Source organism: Tuber melanosporum (assembly GCF_000151645.1).
Source record: "Tuber melanosporum whole genome shotgun sequence assembly, scaffold_80, strain Mel28".
Classification (NCBI taxonomy): Eukaryota; Fungi; Ascomycota; class Pezizomycetes; order Pezizales; family Tuberaceae; genus Tuber; species Tuber melanosporum.
The window spans coordinates 342,977-363,057 of NW_003299129.1; the positions used below are offsets into that span (position 1 = coordinate 342,977).

General features: G+C 43.2%; 3 protein-coding genes; all 3 read left to right on the forward strand.

Annotated features, from left to right (window-relative positions):
- Positions 1 to 2,029: 2,029 nt before the first annotated feature.
- On the forward strand, positions 2,030 to 3,343 carry GSTUM_00011242001 (uncharacterized protein; the record flags this gene model as incomplete). The annotated part of the gene is made up of 4 exons (XM_002841796.1): positions 2,030 to 2,264; positions 2,313 to 2,483; positions 2,533 to 3,052; positions 3,115 to 3,343. The coding sequence occupies 4 exons, from the start codon at positions 2,030 to 2,032 to the stop codon at positions 3,341 to 3,343; spliced, it is 1,155 nt and encodes a 384-aa protein (XP_002841842.1).
- Positions 3,344 to 3,605: 262 nt separating this feature from the next.
- GSTUM_00011243001 (uncharacterized protein) lies at positions 3,606 to 5,122 on the forward strand. XM_002841797.2 has 9 exons: positions 3,606 to 3,794; positions 3,844 to 3,891; positions 3,942 to 4,136; positions 4,198 to 4,314; positions 4,368 to 4,397; positions 4,451 to 4,591; positions 4,651 to 4,714; positions 4,771 to 4,878; positions 4,936 to 5,122. Exons 1-9 carry the CDS (start codon positions 3,701 to 3,703, stop codon positions 5,003 to 5,005), a joined length of 867 nt encoding a protein of 288 aa, XP_002841843.1. The 5' UTR covers positions 3,606 to 3,700; the 3' UTR covers positions 5,006 to 5,122.
- An 11,735-nt stretch (positions 5,123 to 16,857) lies between these two features.
- GSTUM_00011244001 (uncharacterized protein) lies at positions 16,858 to 19,449 on the forward strand. XM_002841798.2 has 9 exons: positions 16,858 to 17,142; positions 17,219 to 17,251; positions 17,315 to 17,655; positions 17,709 to 17,770; positions 17,819 to 18,375; positions 18,424 to 18,584; positions 18,642 to 18,775; positions 18,828 to 18,885; positions 18,946 to 19,449. The coding sequence occupies exons 1-9, from the start codon at positions 17,015 to 17,017 to the stop codon at positions 19,335 to 19,337; spliced, it is 1,866 nt and encodes a 621-aa protein (XP_002841844.1). The 5' UTR covers positions 16,858 to 17,014; the 3' UTR covers positions 19,338 to 19,449.
- The last annotated feature ends 632 nt before the right edge of the window (positions 19,450 to 20,081 follow it).

The window sequence follows — 20,081 nt, forward strand, 5'->3', positions numbered from 1 at the left end:
GATAAAGTATTGACAGCGGGCTTGTTGTCTCAGCCTTAAATCTCTGTGTAAATATCAGCGCTGAAGCGTCCACTGCAAGAGTTCTGATTCAAGACGTCCATAGTACGCACCAGGGCAATTTCGACATGGGACCCCCCGGCACCAAATGTGGGAGAACCTATTCCCATTTCCTAATTGCACAATACAAGTATGATAGTTTCCATAATAATTACCGAACCACAGTTTTATGGCAAGGTATAGTATGATATGGGAAAGAACAAAAACGACAAAGCAGTAGTGTACTATGTAGATCATGGGTTGTCTCGTTCTTCTGCAATTGTTCTATGTTATCAGTAGTCTGCTTTCATCTTTTATTCTGAAGAATAATCATGAGATAAATTGGCTCCGACCATTTTGCACTATCAAGTGTGACTTGAGAATGATGAAAAAAGCCATGCACAGTTGTGGGAATTGGACATAGACTTTTTTTTTCTTCGGAATTTGTAACTGAATGCCGAGTGTCCCCCACCACAATCCCCTTGGAGCACACTATAGGCGTCTTGAACCGTATCATACTTGAATATTTTTGGGTGGGAAGTGTTGTCATAGATTCTCACTCGGTTCAATATTTAGTTTGCGCTTTGGACTTTTTAGCACTGGCATGGGGTTTCTGGAGGCTTGGGCCCTAAGGGCTTGATGAGTATGATTTGGCATATATCGTACATATGCAGTGCGCGATTGAAAGCTAGGTGTGGCGAACGAGGAGATCTAATCAGATCTGTTGTAATCCTTTCATTCTTCTGCAATATACCCTCCTACCAATAAGGAAGCATATCATATCATATCATACCTGGAAGGCTGGGCACGGGATGGGCGGAAGTGAGAGGGAAAAAACGAAGAGAGCGGAACCGGATACCTCTGACTTGGTGGGGAAGTCCTGGAGAAAGGATTCTACGGGGTCTCCAAATCTCCTGGATATGGATGATACTGGGCCAGTTACAAATGGAGCAAATAGTTTCCAACCCCCCCGAGGTCTCGAGGAACCTCAGGTAATGTTACCGTACTGCACATTGGCTTCGCTGCTGCTGCTGCTGGACAGCGCTCGCGAGATAAGGACGCACGCTCCTCCCGTACCTCGCGAGACACCTAACCAGGAGCCCCAATGCTGCTAATCTCACATTACTATAGCCTGGCCAGCAGCAGTATCACTACAAGCCATCTATTATGCAAGACCGGGCACCACCGAAAAACGCATAGCGCATCAAGCAGCCCTCCGCAAGTCGAGATCCTTCGAGAGACTCTTAGGGAGGATCACTTGGTACGGTAGAGGATGGTGTGATCGGGCCAGGTTCTGTGTCGCTGTAATCGCCTCCTATGGTAAGGTTTGGTGCTCTCTTGCTTTTCTATGACTCTCAGAGGGCTAAGCAGCTCCAGAGTAGGGAATTTTCGAGCACACATGAACAAGTTTTATCCATGGGTACACCCGTGCAGGAGCGAGCGATTCGAGTGGATAAACCCACGGATAGGCTATCCTGTGTAGTGCCAAGTGTCCCAGCATATATGGAGTGCCCTTATCCGGCAAATTTAAAAATCTGGTGACGAAATAATACCTCTCCTCTACTCGAGCAGTATTGGCTTAGTACTAATATTCCTGGCAGTGATGCAGGGAATTCGGCACCTATCACCACCATTGGAGATAAGTTGTTGGCCTCTTATTCAAATTGGTGTTAAATGGTATATCTTGTCACGAGAAATCGATTTAATACATGCAAAAATAAGTTGAAAGCACAATAGAGAGGAGAAATAAGGGAGAAAAGCAAAACAAATCCTCCCACTTAGCAGTAACCTACGTAGTTTATCTACCCGGATATCTATGGAATGCGGTCCTGGGATGTGGTTCAGTTTGGATTATGTAAACAGGCTTGGGGACTCGCTATTGGCCAATTTTCCGGCCGTGGTCGCAGTTCCAAACGACATTTAAAAGTTACCGTACGTATAGACGACTTCGTCGCGCCAAACAACCGCCCCTGTTCTCCCAACTTTCAACACAATGACACCATTACCAAAATGCTATATATCTGTGCACAAACCACCAGAGAAGACCACCTTACCACATCCTTTCAATCACCTTGTTGACCTCTTACTTCCTACCGATCTTTACCAACTTATATCTAACGACTTGGAATCGTCACCCACGCTATCTAAACCGCTACTATGTCATCGAATGTCGATACCTCTATCGGCGATAGTAGAGGCTGAATTTCTTACGAAGTATATAAAGACAGGTTTGTGCTTTGCTAGCAAAACACCCTCCTTTGCTGATAGAATGATAGGCAATGTTATAATGCTCTCTAGAGGCCGAATCGACATTGACAATGTCTTCTCGCTTAACGACGGGATACTTCGCCTTTCACTCACGAAAGAAGCATACGAAAAAACGGGCTTAACTGGGCAGCCCACACGCTTCGGGAATACAGGCCCTAGAAAAAAGCATAACCGACATCGTGAGACACCCCGGTCCATCTGTTACCCACCGTGTGCTAACATGTCTAGTGGTTGAAATAAACCTCCGTGACCCAGCTATGCTCCATGGAAAGAAAGGCTTTGACCGCGTAGTCTGGAGTTTCCAGAATAAACTCAATATGAAAGTCGATTTCTTGTTTTGCGATTTAGACCAACAGAAAAATCCTATAGATTGCCCAATACTCGCAGCGTTGGGAGCTGCTCCCCGACAGGTTCAAGTCCCGGAGGTAACTTCGTCAAGCCCGGTTAAAGTGCCTTCTTTCGATCCTCCGCCCGGGTCGGTGCCACAGGGCGGGGGGACAAGTCTCGGGGCGGAATATAATCGGGAGGTATGGAGGGATTGGGCGATGCATGTCTATGAGTGGCTAGCGCTGGCGAATTGGGGTCCTGCCGATCGGGTCATTGAAGGCGATAATATTGACTCCTATCTATCCACTTATGCCGTCGATCAGGGCGAGTTTGAAGGAGAGGCAGGTGCAGGTCTAACCAGGGTACGGTTTCGGGGGATGATCCCGGCGGGTTGGATTCTGGGCGTTTGGAAGGCTGTTGAGTGAGTTGTATCCGAGTCTCTCGTCTTCTATGTTTGTTTGAGTTCTGATGGGCCTTGGATAGGAAACTGGCATCGTCTGTTTCTGTTGGGAATAGGAAGGGATGGTTTTCATTGACTGTTCATGGGCTTGAGAATTCATCGATAAGTTGGGGTAAATCTGCCCATGGCTCAATGGTGGGTGGCGAGAATGGATACACCCTTCTTAGCATACCACAGAAAAACGAGAGTAGTGCAGAATATGTGGAAGTATTAACTTTTGAAGTCGTTGGGAGTCAAGATGAGCATTCATGATCTAAGCACAATATTTTAGCTTTAAAAAACTCTATATGTTGATTGATTTTGCGGTATTCTCTCTGCGTGAACTCCGAATTTATTATGGCTTGCATTCCTGGTCTTGGCCAGGGGAGGATCGGCGCGACAGCGTTTATTGGAAAAAAATCATTTAAGCGCGAAGAAGCGGATCAGTTATCGCCTATGCGGCTCTATTCATGACACGCGGCTTCAGTCAGACCAAGCTTGAAACCAAACCTCAAAAGTTTCCCACTCTCCATCCATACACTTACCGTTAACTTACCTCAGAGACGACCAGCCGACCGTTTAATAACCAGCCACAAACCTCACCCAACTGCATTCCCCTAGCACATCGCGATGGCTAACAACGGATACGACGTCGTGGTGGATGTTGACGATGAGGGCGATCTCGGACACACAGACCTTGCGGACCTAGAGTTCCACCCTTCCAGTAAGAAACCCCAATAGCTCTGGGAGCTTCAGCGTAGCTAAATTTCTAGACTACAATCAGGATCAAGCCAGCGGGAAGATACCTACCAGCGCTTCGAGTTCGTTCCCTTTATCCAGCACTCATTCTGCCATTAGCTAACTCTGATAGATACGGGCGGTTTCTTCGGTGGCTCCTCCGGTTCTCGCGGGAATGACCCGAACAGCAAGAGGTTCCTCTGGAGCATGGACTTTTATGCCCAGTTCTTTGACGTCGATACGAACGAGGTTCTGAAGAGGTGCTGGGCAGCATTATTCCCCCGAGCGAACTTTTTAGATGTGTTGGACGATAATCCGGATCTTTACGGTATGGCCACAAAGTATCTAGCGGTGGTGGACAGTTAGCTAATGGTTGGGTTGGAGGATAGGCCCGTTCTGGATTACCACTACGGTGGTTTTGATCTTGTTCCTCAGCTCAACGATTGCGCAGTACTTTGCTAGGGCGAAAGATGAGCCTTATGTGTACGACTTTGGCTTGCTCTCTGGTATGTCTGGATTCAGCGATCTTGTTTGGAGGCTGTGCTGATGATTACTACAGGTGCTGCTGGACTTATGTATGGCTACACGGGTATGTCTAGAACCTGTTTTACTGAACTGGGCTCCGGAGATTGATGAACTTAGGCGTTATTCCTGTGGCACTATGGGGCGTTTTGAAATGGTATGGGAGCGAATCTGCGAACCTTTTAGAGTTTCTTGCACTCTACGGATACGCCAATCTGATTTGGGTTCCGGTCGCTATCGCTTCCGCGTCTCCGATTACTGGTAAGTCCTCAGAGCTTCAACGCAGTAGCTTGCCTCACTTAGTACTAATATATATGTAGTCTTGAACTACTTGTTTGTGGGCATCGGATTCGGAGTTTCGGCCTCATTCTTGTTCCGCAACATGTGGGTTCTCTCGTTTTGCTTGCTTCCTGGCATAAGTACTAAATATTGGAAAATAGGCGCCCAGTGGTTAGCGCAACTGATGCGAACTCCAGGATCCTTCTTCTTGCTATGATTATTGCACTGCATGCAGGGTTGGCATTGGCAATTAAGATCTTGTTCTTCGCGTATGCTCCCCACGGTTCTTCCGAAAGCATCATACTTAATAGCTAACGATTAAACAGCCACGGTAGCCCTGTTGCCAAGAAGCCAGAAGCACAAACAGGTGATGCGGGCAGATCAAGGTCTTTCTAAGGATGAGAAAAAGAGTGAGTGCCTTTGGGGGAGAGAAGTATGTATATCAGGTAGCGGCACTATGAACAGGATTTCATTTCTCTCCCCTTTCATTGCCTTTTTATCCATGGGTTTTATGTATATGTAAATTTCAAAATGCGGAACGAATAATCATGATTGCCCCCCAAGTGCAGAGGGTAAAAACCTCGTCTGCTAGTCTAATGTTTATCATATCATACGATGTGGTTTGGATGGACCCGACAATCCCGAACGCACCGTTCTGGGATCCATATGCACAGTGACATTAGCCAAGAACCTTTCTTCTTCGGCTGCGCGACCGAATGTATGATACTATGGTAGGGGTGGGGGAAATAAAGACGGTCCCTGTGCCCGAAACTCAGATCCCCCTTTGGGGGTTTTGGACGTGTTCTGTCCCAAAGAAGGCGAACCCTTTGACCTCACCTACGCTCTAAAAGTAGGCAGTTTTCTCAAGACACTTTATAGTCACAATTCAGTCGAGAAAAATCACACAAAAATTGCAGAAAACTCTCAGAAATTAATATCAAGTGAGGCTTTTTTTTTTTACTATCATACAGTCTTAAGCCTCTTTTTCTAGTAATCGGGTAGAGGGTATGCGGTCTAACACCTGAGGGGCATCAGCCGAGACATCTCTTGGACAGAAAACATCAAAACGCCCGATGGGGGGGTCTGGGTTTCGGGTAAAGGGGACCGTCTTTATTTTCTCCGCGCTTAGCTAGTCTACTGATGGTATTATATGCCATGGTATGATACTCGTACTTGTATAATATTAAATAAATGCCCCTGTAATCCGTGGTATTCTGAACCCTTTCTCATGTGCCGGTACTCGAGTACCTTTACTCGAATACCGTACGCATTACAGTCGCACCTCGCTATAATGGACCTCTTTGTATGAGAAACCTCGCCATTACGAATGAATCGTACGGGAATCAAGACCCCTGCTCCCATACAAACAGTACTCGCTATAAGGAATTCACCCTAAAACCTCGTTATAACGAACAAACCTCCCCCCAACTCTTGGCGTTCTTTATAATGAGGTGCGACTGTACAACCACCGCCCGGAAGATCTTGGCACTCCACTCGAAGTTGAGGTGACAACGTTAGGGACCTTGATGATTCAGTAGACCACAAATCACCATGTCATCATCACGTCTTCCAAAAAAGTACCTAGATCCGGAGAGGAGGTTCCATATTATTTGCTTATGGTTACAACAAAAGTCTTGGACCCAGATTGCTACTGAGACGGGCAAAAACAAAAGTACTATTCGAAATGTGGTGAGCCACTTTCTGCAGCATAGAACCTATTACGATCTACCAAAGCCGGGCTTTAGGCAAAAATTGGACGAGCATGGACTACAGCAATTGGGACGAGCTGTGCTCAAGAATCCTGCAGCCTCAATTCAAGATCTTGCACAGGAGGCAACCCTAGACACAGGAAAAAGAGCGGTGGAAAGAGCTCTTGAGGACTTGAAGTTTGCTGTTTTTCGTGTGAAGCGGAAGTTTTGGTTAAGCAAGGAGGCGATAGAGAGGAGGAGAAGGTGGTGCCTGAAAAGAAAAGAGTGGGGACTGGAAGAATGGAGAAAGATTATTTGGTGTGATGAGGTATAGGTGGAGGTAGGACTGAAGTATGGGCTACTAAGAGTATGTCGGCAATGGGGAACAGCCCTTTGGCCACAATATCTCGTATCAACCTTTCACTCCGGACATTTTGAAGTGAGCTTCTGGGCTGCCTACATACATGGAAGTCGTACAGAACTGATATTCCTTTGCTGTCGAACTCCAGATGAGTACAAAAGAAAAAATAACCACAGTGGTCTAAATGCATAGCAATATCGTGATGAGGTTCTACATCCTCATCTCATTCCCTTTTAGGAGCATTTATAAGGTGGACTACAGGGTTTGCATTTCATGCAAGATAGTTCTGGGCCACACAGGGCTCAGAAAATACAGTACTTTCTTGCAGAAAGTAATATCCAGATTCTTTCTTGGCCAGCTGCATCTCCCGACCTCAACCCTATTGAGAATGCATGGCATGCTCTGAAACAAAAACTACAAAAGCACTTCCATCAATGGGCTGCTCATCCTCAGACCGAAGCAGAACTCATGCACGTGGCTCAAGAGGAGTGGAACCAAATTCTTCAGAAGGTTCTTGATCGTTGGGTGGACTTGATGCCTGATCGCATTACAGAGGTTTTAAAGGCCAAAAGGGTGCATACGAAGTGGTGATGGAATTACTGCTTTTCCAGTTTCTATTTATGTATTTCTTAAAGTTTCATCTTCTTTGCAGCATTCTATTTTGATTGTTTTTCATACTTGTACCCTTGGTCTCAGTGGAGGGGGTGCCAAGACCTTCTGGGCGGTGGTTGTACAGTCGTGTCCATTTAATAATAATACTCCTGCAAGGTAATCACAACCACAACACTTAATGAATTCAATCATACAAAAAATCAAGATACAAAGCCAATTAAGGAATAGATAAAAGTACATGACCTAAGCTTTAAAGAAATCCAATTACTATTTTGTATGACCTCCATCTGCATCCAAAACAGCCTGAATTCTGTCAGGCACTCTTTCTATCCAAGCATCCAATGTCTCTTAGGGAATCAAATTCTACTCCTCCTTTGCTGCCTAAAATAATTCAGCAGCACTATGGGGCCTTCTTCCCAATCTGGAGAATCGCTTTCTGAGGGCTCTTTTGAGTAGTGCCCAGGTATTCTCAATAGGATTGAGTTCTAGAGAACTGTGTGGCCAAGAGAGTTTTTTGTAACTACAGTCTGCCTGTAATTTTCGATTGTCCTCACCACTATACCAGGAAGCATTGTCTGCAGCTAGGTAGATGTTGTCAGATGGTCTATCCAGATCTTCTATAAAAGGGATAAGGTATGGCTGGTGGATCTCAGTTGCATATTGGTAGGAATTAAGGCCAAGTCTGTCTCTTTTACTAGTCCTTTCCTCCTCCCTCCTCTTTCTCATAAGAATTAACTTAGTTCTCCCACCCTTCATTATTACAGTATAGACACCAATGCTAGTTCTTCCTAATATAAAGGTAGGCTTCAAGTTTTTTTCTTCCAGCTCTTCACCAACTCTTATCCTGATCTTTCTTCCAACACGATTTGGATCATAGATGATAGTGGCTTCATCAACAAAAACCACCCAATTCTATACTCCTCTCCAGTTTTTCCTTCTCCTAGAAAACTCCTTTCTCTTCTCCATCTGTCCTTTCCTCTAAAAAGACTTTTTTCTTGGTATTAGAAGCTTAAAACCAGCTTCTGAATTAATTTTATCAAAAGTGGTCTTGCCAAGATCAATATTTGCCTTCTGAGTAATTTCGCGTAGTGCTAAATGAGGCTCAGCATCAATAATAGCCTCTACTGCTCTTCTTCTGGCATTGGTAATCTTGGTGGGTTGGCCTTGCTTAGAAGCAAAATGGGTATCTCCACCTCTTGTCTTGGTTCTAGTGACTACTTTTTGAACAGTAGCCTTGCAGATTCCAATAGCCTTTTGTTAGGAATACCGAGATCTGATACCTAGGAACCACCCTAGGTAGGGTAACCTCTCCCGAAATCGAAATATCAGGTCTCCAACACCCCCCTCCGGTCCCCTTACGGGGCCCGCGCGTCATCATACATATCGATCTAAGTTGCGTCCTGTGAGTATTATACCACAGAATCGAAGGTGTTAGAATAATACCATATACGTCACCTCCATCCGTCCGACCGGATCCTGTTCGCAGGATATATAAGAGGGGACCTTCGGCTAGGTCTGAGAAGTATAACGGAGTAAATCCGTCAACTACCTAGAAAGTTACTAGGCTTCAAGAACGAGATATCTTTGGCATAGGCCGCAAGTAACAGGACGTTTTCGCGCAAAGAGATGATGATGAATAGTAAAGGATCTTAATGAAAGACCAATACATTCACATCCACCCTACGATAACCAGAAGAGTCTAGAACTCCTGAGAATACTACTATCGAACCCAATGGAGTTCGAGGAGTGTTACAACTAGGTTCCGGTACATACTGCAACTGAGGGGGTGACTCCCAAACCGGTGACAGTAACCAGAATCCTATTACCCACGGCAACCATGGGTTACCGACCGAGGGGTTATCTACCAACCCTATGGAAAGGCTTCCTGCAGGTAAGTAGGAAGTCCTCCGGAAAAGATCTATCGGTTGGGTATGGAGTTATGAAGAGTTGAAGTTAGATGACCTAGAAAGTTGGTAATAACAACTATCTTCGCAGATGCAACCCGCAGACAAAACTGATCATTTCGTCGACAAGGGAGACGATTGGAGCCAACACAGTTCGACTTGAGAATTGGGCCATTTGTCTAAAAAGACTCTCACCATCGGATAATTGCTATTGGAAACAGCATGACTTCCAAATAGTCATATTATAATTATCAAAGAGGGTGTGATGATTTTCAGGGTCTCCAGGTGTTCGCACCTTGGAAGAAAACCCGACGTTGCGAGTTATATTTGAAAAAGGTACATGGTTGTATGTTAGTTAGATGTAGTCCGCGAACACTCAGACGTGGAATATAAATATTGAAGTGCCTCCCAAGCTTTAGACATTATCAAGCAACGGAGAAGAGACCTTAACAATATAATATTGTTCTTACGATTTTACTTTACCTTACCCTACTTTACTTCGCTCTTAGTAGTCATAAATGAAACGAGTGAAGTCCGAGCCTTCCTAGACAATCTCCATCTATAAAAACGAATCTCGATCGGCCTAGACAACTCTGAAGTCTATCAGGTTGTCTCCGCCTAACACCTTTACTATTTTATTATACCCTATATCTGTATACTTATACAGAACAAAAAGTTCCTTATTCCAATCTTCTTTTACTCGGGTAGAGTAAGGATGAGCTATAGTTACCAGTAGGAAGAGGTATGATAGTGTTGTATAGTTGCCGGGTAGGGGTTCAATTATTAAACAGATACGACTGGACCTGGAATGAGAGCACATTATTATACCAGTAAATTATGGCATTGCATCAGTTTCACCCAACTGCAATCCCAACAAGAGTGATTCCAAGATGCTTGTGAATTGGCCACTGGGTGAGCTCTTGAAAGGGAAGAGTTTAAGAAGCAGGGAGTTTGTAGAAAATTTGATCCCTTCATTTGTATCGACGTAACCACAGTTGAGGCTGCCTTCAGTCTCCCATTGAAGCAATTACCCTACAGATTCTCGGGTCAGAGGAGTTCATTGGCTGTGTCAGTATCAGAAGATCTTATCTATACCCCTCTATTGGAAATTATGTTATTTCTTTCCTATCCGGTGATGGGACTGTATTGGTCATGTGATACAGCCACATGACTGAGTATATATGCTATTATATTCTAGCATCTTCTAGAAATTTCCTTGGTATGGGGCAGTGCTCATGTAATCATAAAGGAGTATAAAAAGGGCAGGTTTAGCCCAGTTCTTAGAGAGAGAGTACAAGCTTGGAGTAAACTTTAAGTCTTCAGATTTTCATTGTGGTTATCATTGTTACTTTGTTATCACAACAGTTAGTTCAATAGATATAAATATTTTCAGGTTATGAGCTCAAGTTTGTAAGATACTTCTGTATTCATACCATAAACCAGAAGACCTTTGAAGTACTCTCAGCGAACGCATTACCGTCTCACACCCTCAACCAATTATCAATTACATTATGGCGAAAGATTTCTTTTACGATGTACATGAGTACCTACTTACTCTCTCTAAATACAACCTTTACCATTTCAAAGGCTGCAATCACATCCGACTACTAAACTTTGATAATTTGTTTCCTGTGTGCTGTGAACGTTATTATGAAAATATCCAAGGTTACATACTAGATTATCTCAAGAATATCAATTAATACAAATGACTTCCTGACACAAGATCAAAGAACTAAATGGTCTACATTACGATGTCATTTGAAAGCGATACAAAATCTGGTTTTAGCATTTCTGTCAAGGACTACTCCAAACTCCATGGTCAAGAAAATTATCAAATCTGGGTTGATGCCTGGGAGATAGCTTTTAAGGTCCTGGATTTGTGGGATGTAGTATCAAGCCAATCTGTGAAACCAGAACTTCCTTCTGAAGGTAGCGCAATAACTTATACTATGTGAGTCAAGAAATAAACAAGGAAAGATAAAAGAGCAAAGTTCTTCCTATACCAAGCCATTAACGCTACCTTCTATGTCAACATCTCTGCTAATACAACCCCAAAGGTATTTGGCAAGCCTTCAAAGAAAGATTCTACAAAGAAACCCCTGCAACCAATATGATCTTACTGGAATCTATTTAGAAGATCAAACTCACCTCTGGATAATCAACCCCTGACTATACAAACAAGTTTGAAACCACTTAGAATTGATTAGCCTAACAATGTATCAATAATAGAGATAGTAAAGGCAATATTGATGAATTCCATACCGTAATGAGAACGTAGACCCAATCTGAGTCAGTAAAAGAAACAGTGTTCATGCTCTCTATAAACGACCTACATCCTAACATATAGGACATGTTTTCAGCATGGAAAACTATTTACTATGTGGATGTCAGAAACTACTTTATTAGAAGAGCTACCGAGAAGTCAGAAGGAAAAGAAGAAGAAAAGGTACTGAGTGTACTTAGAGGTAAGAAAAAAAAAGCTGCAGTTATTGTACAAAGAGAGAGAAAACAAGTGACAACTACATGATCACTAAACATCGAAGTCTACAAGGAAAAAAAAGAGAAAAGAAAAAGAAAAACAAACTCAAACAGCCATGACAATAGATGTGAATGTTACGGTATTAATGGCTGGAAATATGCCATTAAATTCGGAGATGGTAGAAGGTAAACACTCTACGAATTAGTTATATGACTCAGGTACTACAAATCACTTTTCGCCAAACTCAGGTAATTTCCTCAATCTCACCGCTTCCTCCAAAACTCTAGTAACTACCGATGGAAGAATTCATCAAGTAACTGCATCTGGAAATGCAAGAATCAATGTGCACCTATTGGATAGACGTCAATATAGAGTCATCCTTAAACAGACACTGTATGTTCTTTTTTTTCGATACTCATTGGTATTAGAATCTCAAATGAATGATATTGGAATAAGAATAGTAATGGAAAAGAAGAAGAAATTGTTTGAGAAGGAAGGGAAAATATTTATTCTAGTTTATAAGAAAGAAGGACTATGGTATATAAGAATGAAAAAAGAAAGCATTATGATTTACTCCTACGAAGAAAGGTATCAGACTCTTGGGCATTCAAAAGTGATTAAAGATTGTTTCAAGGATACTTCCCCATCAACACACCTTAATACTTTGATTGCGATACCTACAATAAGTATTAATCAACTTATAACGTACCAAAAACTATCGAAATAAGCACGAAATTACTATTCGAAAAAGTGCATTCCGGTTTTAGTGGACATATGTCAGTACCTACTTTTAGCAAGAACGAGTACTACATGAAATTTGTTAACAATTACACTAGGTACTGTTTGATATACTTATTGAAGTCTAAGGATGGGGCAGCTACAGCAATACAGATCTTTTAGGAACTGATAAATACACAATTTAGTTAAAGAATTAAATGGCTACAGTGACCAGAGCACCGAATATGTCAACCAAAATGTTACACAATTCTTCGAATCAAAAGGAATCATTTATACTACCTCTTCTACTTATAACCCTGAATGGAACGGAGTCACAGAAAGGATAAACTGAACTCTTATAACAATGGTACAGTTTATAATACCAGGAGATTAAAAGTCTTTATAGGGGGAAGCCTACTTCACTGCTGCCTACCTATACAACAGACGCTAATATTCAAAAATAAAAACAATACTTTTTAAGCGACTATATGGAATGAAACTCACGATTAGTCACTTATATCTATAGTTCACGAATATTTTGGTATACATTCCAGCTGAGAAACACAGAAAATTTGACCAATCATCTGAAGAAGATTACCTAGTTGTATACACTTTTAATCTAATAATATACTGCATCTACATACTAAAATTGCATACAGTAATTGAAGGAAGAGACATAAAATTCACTAAAATGAAAGAGGTATTATTCGAATATTATCAACTACCAGCGAATAAAACAACAGAATCAGAGGATAAATATATATCCGGAAACACTCCTCAGAACCCAGAATCTCTCTCACTAACCACGACCTTGCCTGACGAGTTTCAGTAATCACCTGAACAAGAAAAATCATCAAAAACACTTCAGCAACTATCAAGGTCAAGACAATCATCAAGAGTTCGCAAACTTACTGAAAAAGCTAAAGCCAATACACAGTAAAGACTGCAAAAGCTAAGCAATAGAAGTGACAAGTTTAAGAAAGCAATTCTAGAAGTTGAAGAAGAACTTGAACTTAGCGATGTTGACGATGACAAACTACAAATTGTCCAAGATCAACACAAAAGACTGATAGAAGAATGAGAACATCTTAAAAGAGAATAGCAAGCAAATGAGTTCGTGAGAGTGATGTACTACATACTAAATCCTAATACATACAGACTAGGAATAAGTTCACCAGAAAAAGAAGAATGGAAAAAGGCAATGAATGAGGAGATGGAAGTTCTGAAGAAACGAGGAGTCTGAGAAGTAGTAGAGAAACCTAGTGGAAGACGAGTGATATCGAGATGATGGGTCTATAAGACTAAGGTAAAAAAATGACAGAACTATTAAAAGACAGAAAGCAAGATACTGTACAAGAGGATTCAACTAGGTATCAGGAGAAGATTTCAAAGAAGTCTACACTCTAGTAGCTCGCCTTAAATCACTCCGAATACTTCTAAGTATATCAGTACAATATGGATACAAACCCCATCAACTAGATATAAAAAGTACATTCCTTTACAGCGATATTGACTATGAAAACTACCTGGAACTTCTGGAAGGATATTAAACACCAGGGAAAGTATAGAAGCTGAAAAAGGCCATATACAGTTTGAAACAATTACCTTGCCTATAGTACTAATTCCTGATGAATGTCCTCGAAACCCTAAATCTTAAAGTTACAGATTTTGACTCCTGTATACTCATGTCAAAATACTTATTCTGCTATAAATCTGTTGATAATATTCTGATAACCGGAAAGCCTAAGCTACTGAAAGAATGTATTTACAAGCTCCAATCCTAGTTCCTGTGTACCGACTCGGGATAAGTATCACTAGTACTTGGCATGCAAATTGAAACAACAACTGATTGTATTAAGATCTACCAAGAATGATATATGAGTGAGTTACTAGAACGTTTCAACATGACCGAAGCTAAACCATATACAATACTGATCGAACCACACACAACACTGATGAAGGCCTCCGATAACGATGAATTGTGTGAACAGCGGACATACCAATCCATAATAGGATCCTTGATGTACACCACTGTTGCAACACAATTAGACATCGTACATGTCACCACCTTCCTAAATCAGTTCTCTTCAAAACCTACCTCAAAGTTGCCAAAAGAGTACTACAATATCTTAAGGGAACAAAAACCAAAGGTCTACAATATGTCCATGATACAAGCAATATACCACTTCAGCCATATAGCAATGCGTCATTTGCCTCAAACCTCGAAGACAGAAAATTATTTACTAGATTAATTATTCAAATGTATAGTCATACAGTAATCTGGTGTTCAAACAAAAAACTATTGCCACCTCAACTACAAATGCCAAATATGTTGCACTCGTCTTTGCAGTAAGATAAAGGGTATGGTTAAGAAGAGGGATGTCACATATGGGAATCAACACTATACCAACTATCCATTACGACAATACAGCCACTATAAAGTTAACTGAAAATGGTAGTGTATCTGATCAAACAAAACATATTGATATACAATATCACTATATGAGGGAGTTGAGGGAAAAGGGAGAAACTGAGGTAAAAACAGTTGATACAGAGAACAACTTGGTGGATATATGTACGAAAGAATTGGTTAGGGTATTATTCAAAAGTTTTCTGATTAGGTTAGGAATAGAAACATAGGAGAAGTGTTGGAAATTACATTATTCCTTTCCTATCCGGTAATGGGGCTGTATTGGTCATGTGACACAGCCACATGACTGAGTATATATGCTATTATACTCTAGCATCTTCTAGAAATTTCCTTGGTATAGGGCAGTGCTCGTGTAATAATAAAGGGGTATATAAAGGGCAGGTTCAGCCCTGTTCTTAGAGAGAGAGCACAAGCTTGGATTAAACTTTAAGTCTTCAGATTTTCATTGTGGTTATCATTGTTACTTCGTTATCATAACAGTTAGTACAATAGATACAAATATTTTCACCCTTCAAGCCAAGTATCCCTCCCGCTTTCGGGTGAAATTCGGTGACACACGAACGAAGGGATGGGCCTGGAGCCCTTGATGTGAGTGACAACCTCTGGCAACACTTATCGGTAGCTCCCACCAGGGTTAGACTGCGCAAGCCCTTCTTCCAACTGACCGTATTGCCGTGAGAACTCGGGTGTAGTATCATAGTTGGGGTCCCGCATTTCCGTAAGTAGGAGGTTGGAGTGCCCTTGCTGGTAAGGTCTAGCACTTTTTATTCTTGTCTTAAGCTCGAGGGGGAGATCAGTTTTCGCTGTGTTATGGCCCCCCATCCGAGAGGGGGTCGTTCAGCCCCTCTGAAAGAGGTAGAAAACATGAGAATATCAGGCCTTGCTAGGGGAACGATGTAGACTACCGGTACTCAAGTGCAGCATATGGTTCAATCGTCTGGGATTCCATAGTAACTTAGACTACCACAAACACGTTCAGATATATCGTACCGGTAGACAATCCATTATTAGAATAGGCACAACTGGGAAAGTTGACAAAATTACGAACACCAGATATTAAGGAGGTCCGGGTAGCTCAGCTCGTTCAACCCATACTGGTGGGTCAGGTGAACTACAAGTACTATCCCCTTCTCGAGGGTGTTTTGTCTTTGGCTGCAGAGATTAGAGGCTTGCAGGAGATGGAGGATTTTCTGAGTTTCTATGGTACGAGTACTTGTACCAGTAGTCTATCGTCCTTGGCTGCACCGAGGGCTTGGCGAGTTTTTGGGGTGCCGGTGGATTTATTCCGTTGGCTTAAGATACTCGAGTATGGTGGAGTGGACTCTCGGCGAATGCCGTTAACGGGATGGTAAACGGTGGTGAAGCTGGGGTTTCCTCTCTACAGTACTCGAGTAGACTACTCAAGTACTGTACTCGTACCGGTTTCTCCTCCATGGACACCCATGCCAAGTGGCTACAATGCTGTGTCACCATACCGCATCTGAGTATTGTTCGTTGGGGAATTCTCGATGAGACAAACGTTCCAACGTGCAGACAATTGGGTGCTATTTTGGGCCCCGAAAAGCGCTGATGCCGGGATTGCAGTTATCTACCGTATCGAGTTCCTACTTGTTTCCGGGTCGCAGAGCCAGCTTCCTCAAATGCCTACTCTTCCTACTTGATGGGATACCGGTACCGCGTACCGGTGGTCCCTCTGTAAATTAAATTTACCTAGATGGGAGAAGAAGGGTTGATCGCCTTCCCTTGCCAAGCTCGCTTACAAAAAAGAGGCATAACCGGTGGTACAGTAATCGAGTTACCGGTATCTTGTACGAGTAAATCGATAACGGTGAACATGAGTGCGTCATGTCTCAACTGCAACCTGGCATAGCGCAACAAAACTGATGAAAAGCATGGCACTGGCACTCTCGGCATCGAACTCAGCCAATAGCATGGTTTGGGGCTTGTTGTATGAGTGCAAGGATTGAACTGGCCTATGATATGAAGCTGTTTGTCCTGGCCGGGTGAAAAAGCCCCCACCACAATTACTGTACCCTACCTATCTCAGCTGGTCCCTCTTTCACTCGTCCTGCGATACTCCTACTCAATTTTGCTTTCTTCCCTCCTCTCCCTCCTCTCCCTTCTCCCCCTTCTCATATCCCCCCCCCTTCTTCCTTGCTCACCATCTGTTGTTTCTTTCACCAAAAGTCCAATTGCTCCCGGATTGGGCCATCATGGTGAATTTCCGTTCATTGCTGGGCACCGGTAATGGTGCTGGGCGGGGTGCCACTGAGGATTTGAGGGAGCATTTATTGCCTACGCATCGGGGGGACCATTTTCACGCATTGGTACCGGCAAAAAGGTTGGCTGTCCAGCTTTGTTTTTGTTTTGCTCCCCCCCCCTGAGAGTGAACAAACTAACTGGAAGTTCCAACCCAGGGTTACCAAAGCTGCATTGAGACTTAAATTCCTGTTTGTTTCCCCTCTCAGCACAGCAATCCTAAAAAAAAAAAGCTTGTTCTAATCATCTCTCAGCATCGAAGCCGCGGTTCCTTGTGAACTAAAAGAAACGCACATCACGCGCCCTCACTCGCAGATCATAACCAAGCAAGTGGTTCTTCTTGCTCAGGAGGCTGCTGGCGATGAGGACAGAGCATGTATTGTTTACTGTCTCCTTGTCTGTCTCCGCTGGTTCAAGCGACAAGCTCGGTTGGAGATGTACGATGCGGGCTTGTACTTGCTGAGAGCCGAGGCTTGTCAGGTCATTGCCAAGCGTATTATCGAGGACATTTCGGAGAATGAGTACTTGTTCCAGGAGGTGCTGCTTAAGAGGTACAGCATTTTGAGAAACGGGCAGGAGAGTACGCCTGCTAACGGTCTGTGGAACCTTTCGTTCGTGGTGGGGATTGCGCTAATTTATTGCATGTAGCTGTTGAGCGAGCGGTGGACCTCCATGCTACGAGAGTGATTGGGTCTTCAGGTTACCAGAAGGTAGGTATATCCTAGTTGCGGGTGATCCAGCTTGACTGACAGTTACAGTGCATCAACTATCTTTGGAGAGGTTGGGTTGCCCAGGATCTAAACGATCCAACTCAATTCTGTGCCTACAAAAACATTGCTGAAAGGGGTTTTTGGATCCATTTCGACCATGACCGTCTCCGAACTCCTAAATACCAAAATGCCTTTCAAGTGCTCATCTCGGTGATTTACTTGATCTTATACACTGTTGCTATCAATACCGTTAACCCCACTGGCGACATCGATGTCGAAGAAGCTTGTCTTTACCTTTTTACTGCGGCCTTCATAGCAGACGAAATGACCAAGTTCTGGAAGGTTGGAAGGTTTTACCTTACCTTCTGGAATACCTTCAATTTAACTCTCTACTCGGCCCTCATCGTATCCTTTGCGCTCAGGATGGTTGCTATGTCTAAGCCTGTGGGCAGTGATGAACGAGGGCATTGGGATCTCATGTCCTACAATTGGCTGGCCTTTGTGGCACCGATGTTTTGGGCACGGATGCTACTATTCTTGGATACAATCAAGTTCTTTGGAGCTATGCTGGTCGTCTTAAAGGTCATGATGATGGAAAGTTTGATGTAAGTTTTCTCGTCATGGGTTTCTGGGAGGGTGGGCTAACATTATAGCTTCTTTGCACTTCTCGTGGTCATTATTACTGGGTTCCTCCAGGGGTTCATTGGCCTGGATAACGCGGATAATAAGAAGGATGCTTCCTTTTTTATTCTCAAGTCTATGACAAAGGCCATCTTGCAGAGCCCCGAGTTTGAAGGGTTTGACAACTTTGCGCGTAAGTAAATTGGGTTTTCTGTGTTTTTGTGCCTGAATTAACCTGGGACCCCTCTAGACCCATTTGGAATTGTTCTCTATTATCTATTCACTTTCGTGGTGATGGTCATTCTCCTAAACGTCCTTATCGCGTTGTACAACCAAGCGTACACAGACATCACCGAGAATGCCGTTGATGAATACTTGGCGCTGGTAGGTCTCTTCTACTACCACCTAAGTGCGAGATTCCTAACTATTGCGATAGTTTGCGGGCAAAACTCTACAATTCGTTCGTGCACCGGATGAGAACGTGTTCCTTCCTCGTAAGTTGCCTTTTGCTGTTTTCCTCTTTGGATTTGCGGTCTGACGATTACATGGCACAGCGTTCAATTTGATCGAGATATTCTTCCTGGTTATACCTTTTGAGTGGTGGATGGAAAGGAGAAAGTACCAAAAACTCAATGACTACGTTATGACGGTCTTGTACAGTCCTTTTATGCTCCTTATTGCATTCCTTGAATCAAGAGAAGCTCGCCGTGTTTCCAGGAACAGGGCAAGAGGGGAGCAAGACGATGACGCTATCGAAGAATGGGAAGAGATGCTGGAGGATGATATCCTGGGTGGAGGATGGTCCGAAAAGGTTGAAAAAACGGTTCCTAACATCGAGGAAAATCCAACTATTCTCGAGATTAAGGACTTGAGGTCTCATCTCGATGAAGTGACTTCTGGTCTGGGGACACGCGATGTTAGTGGTAGCGCTGATGAATCTCCCTGATATATAGTAGAGGCGGGGCATGAGAAAGCTTGATATAGTATGGGTCATATGTTCACAACTTTCCTTATCCTTTCTTGAGCAAAGCAATGTCTGGGATTTTCATATTCTCTTATTTCTTTAAATTTCCTCATGGAGATGTAACAATGTGTCACTGTGTCCTCCATGAAGGTTGGTGGAAACGATCACTCTCCTACTTTAAGAAGCGAAAATACAGGTAGGAACAAGGCCAGCGATTCCGCGTGATATTCTAAATTGATGTGCGTAGTTTAAAATCCAATTCTCGGAAACCAACAAACCAAGACGTCGATCCCCTCCCCCCACCGTTGCCCCATCCCTGCTTGCTTCCCCCCAATAATCAGTCGGGTCCAAGCTCCGATCCAGGGCCCGCCGATCCCCAGCCCAGACGTAAATCCCACGTGCACGGTACGCTGCGCCCACATCTCATGCCGCAACGCGGTAGCAGTACAGTACATCCACCGTTTGATATTTTTTTGAATAAATGAAAGAAAAAAAACTAAAAAAAACTTAGCCCTCATCGATTAAACCACTGTACCAAATTCGGCGCTGTTGTCAATCGATCGATCATTCTAACCCCACGCTTTTCAAGATTTAAGCGGAGTGGAAAGGGGGAGTATATCATAGTTGATAGCGAGGAAAGGGTCGGTAAAAGAGTAGCGAAGAGGAAGAGAAGAAAAAGAAATATGGATGGAACACGGGAAATGGAAATACGGTAAGGGACTCGGG

Bases quoted from the DNA above. Each gene is read 5' to 3' on its own strand.
- GSTUM_00011244001 (XM_002841798.2), top strand. From the start codon at position 17,015: ATGGTGAATTTCCGTTCATTGCTGGGCACCGGTAATGGTGCTGGGCGG. The intron at 18,776-18,827 runs GTAGGTCTCTTC...CTATTGCGATAG, and splicing joins TTGATGAATACTTGGCGCTG to TTTGCGGGCAAAACTCTACA. The intron at 18,886-18,945 runs GTAAGTTGCCTT...TACATGGCACAG, and splicing joins TGAGAACGTGTTCCTTCCTC to CGTTCAATTTGATCGAGATA.
- GSTUM_00011243001 (XM_002841797.2), top strand. From the start codon at position 3,701: ATGGCTAACAACGGATACGACGTCGTGGTGGATGTTGACGATGAGGGC. The intron at 4,592-4,650 runs GTAAGTCCTCAG...ATATATATGTAG, and splicing joins TTCCGCGTCTCCGATTACTG to TCTTGAACTACTTGTTTGTG. The intron at 4,715-4,770 runs GTGGGTTCTCTC...ATTGGAAAATAG, and splicing joins TCATTCTTGTTCCGCAACAT to GCGCCCAGTGGTTAGCGCAA.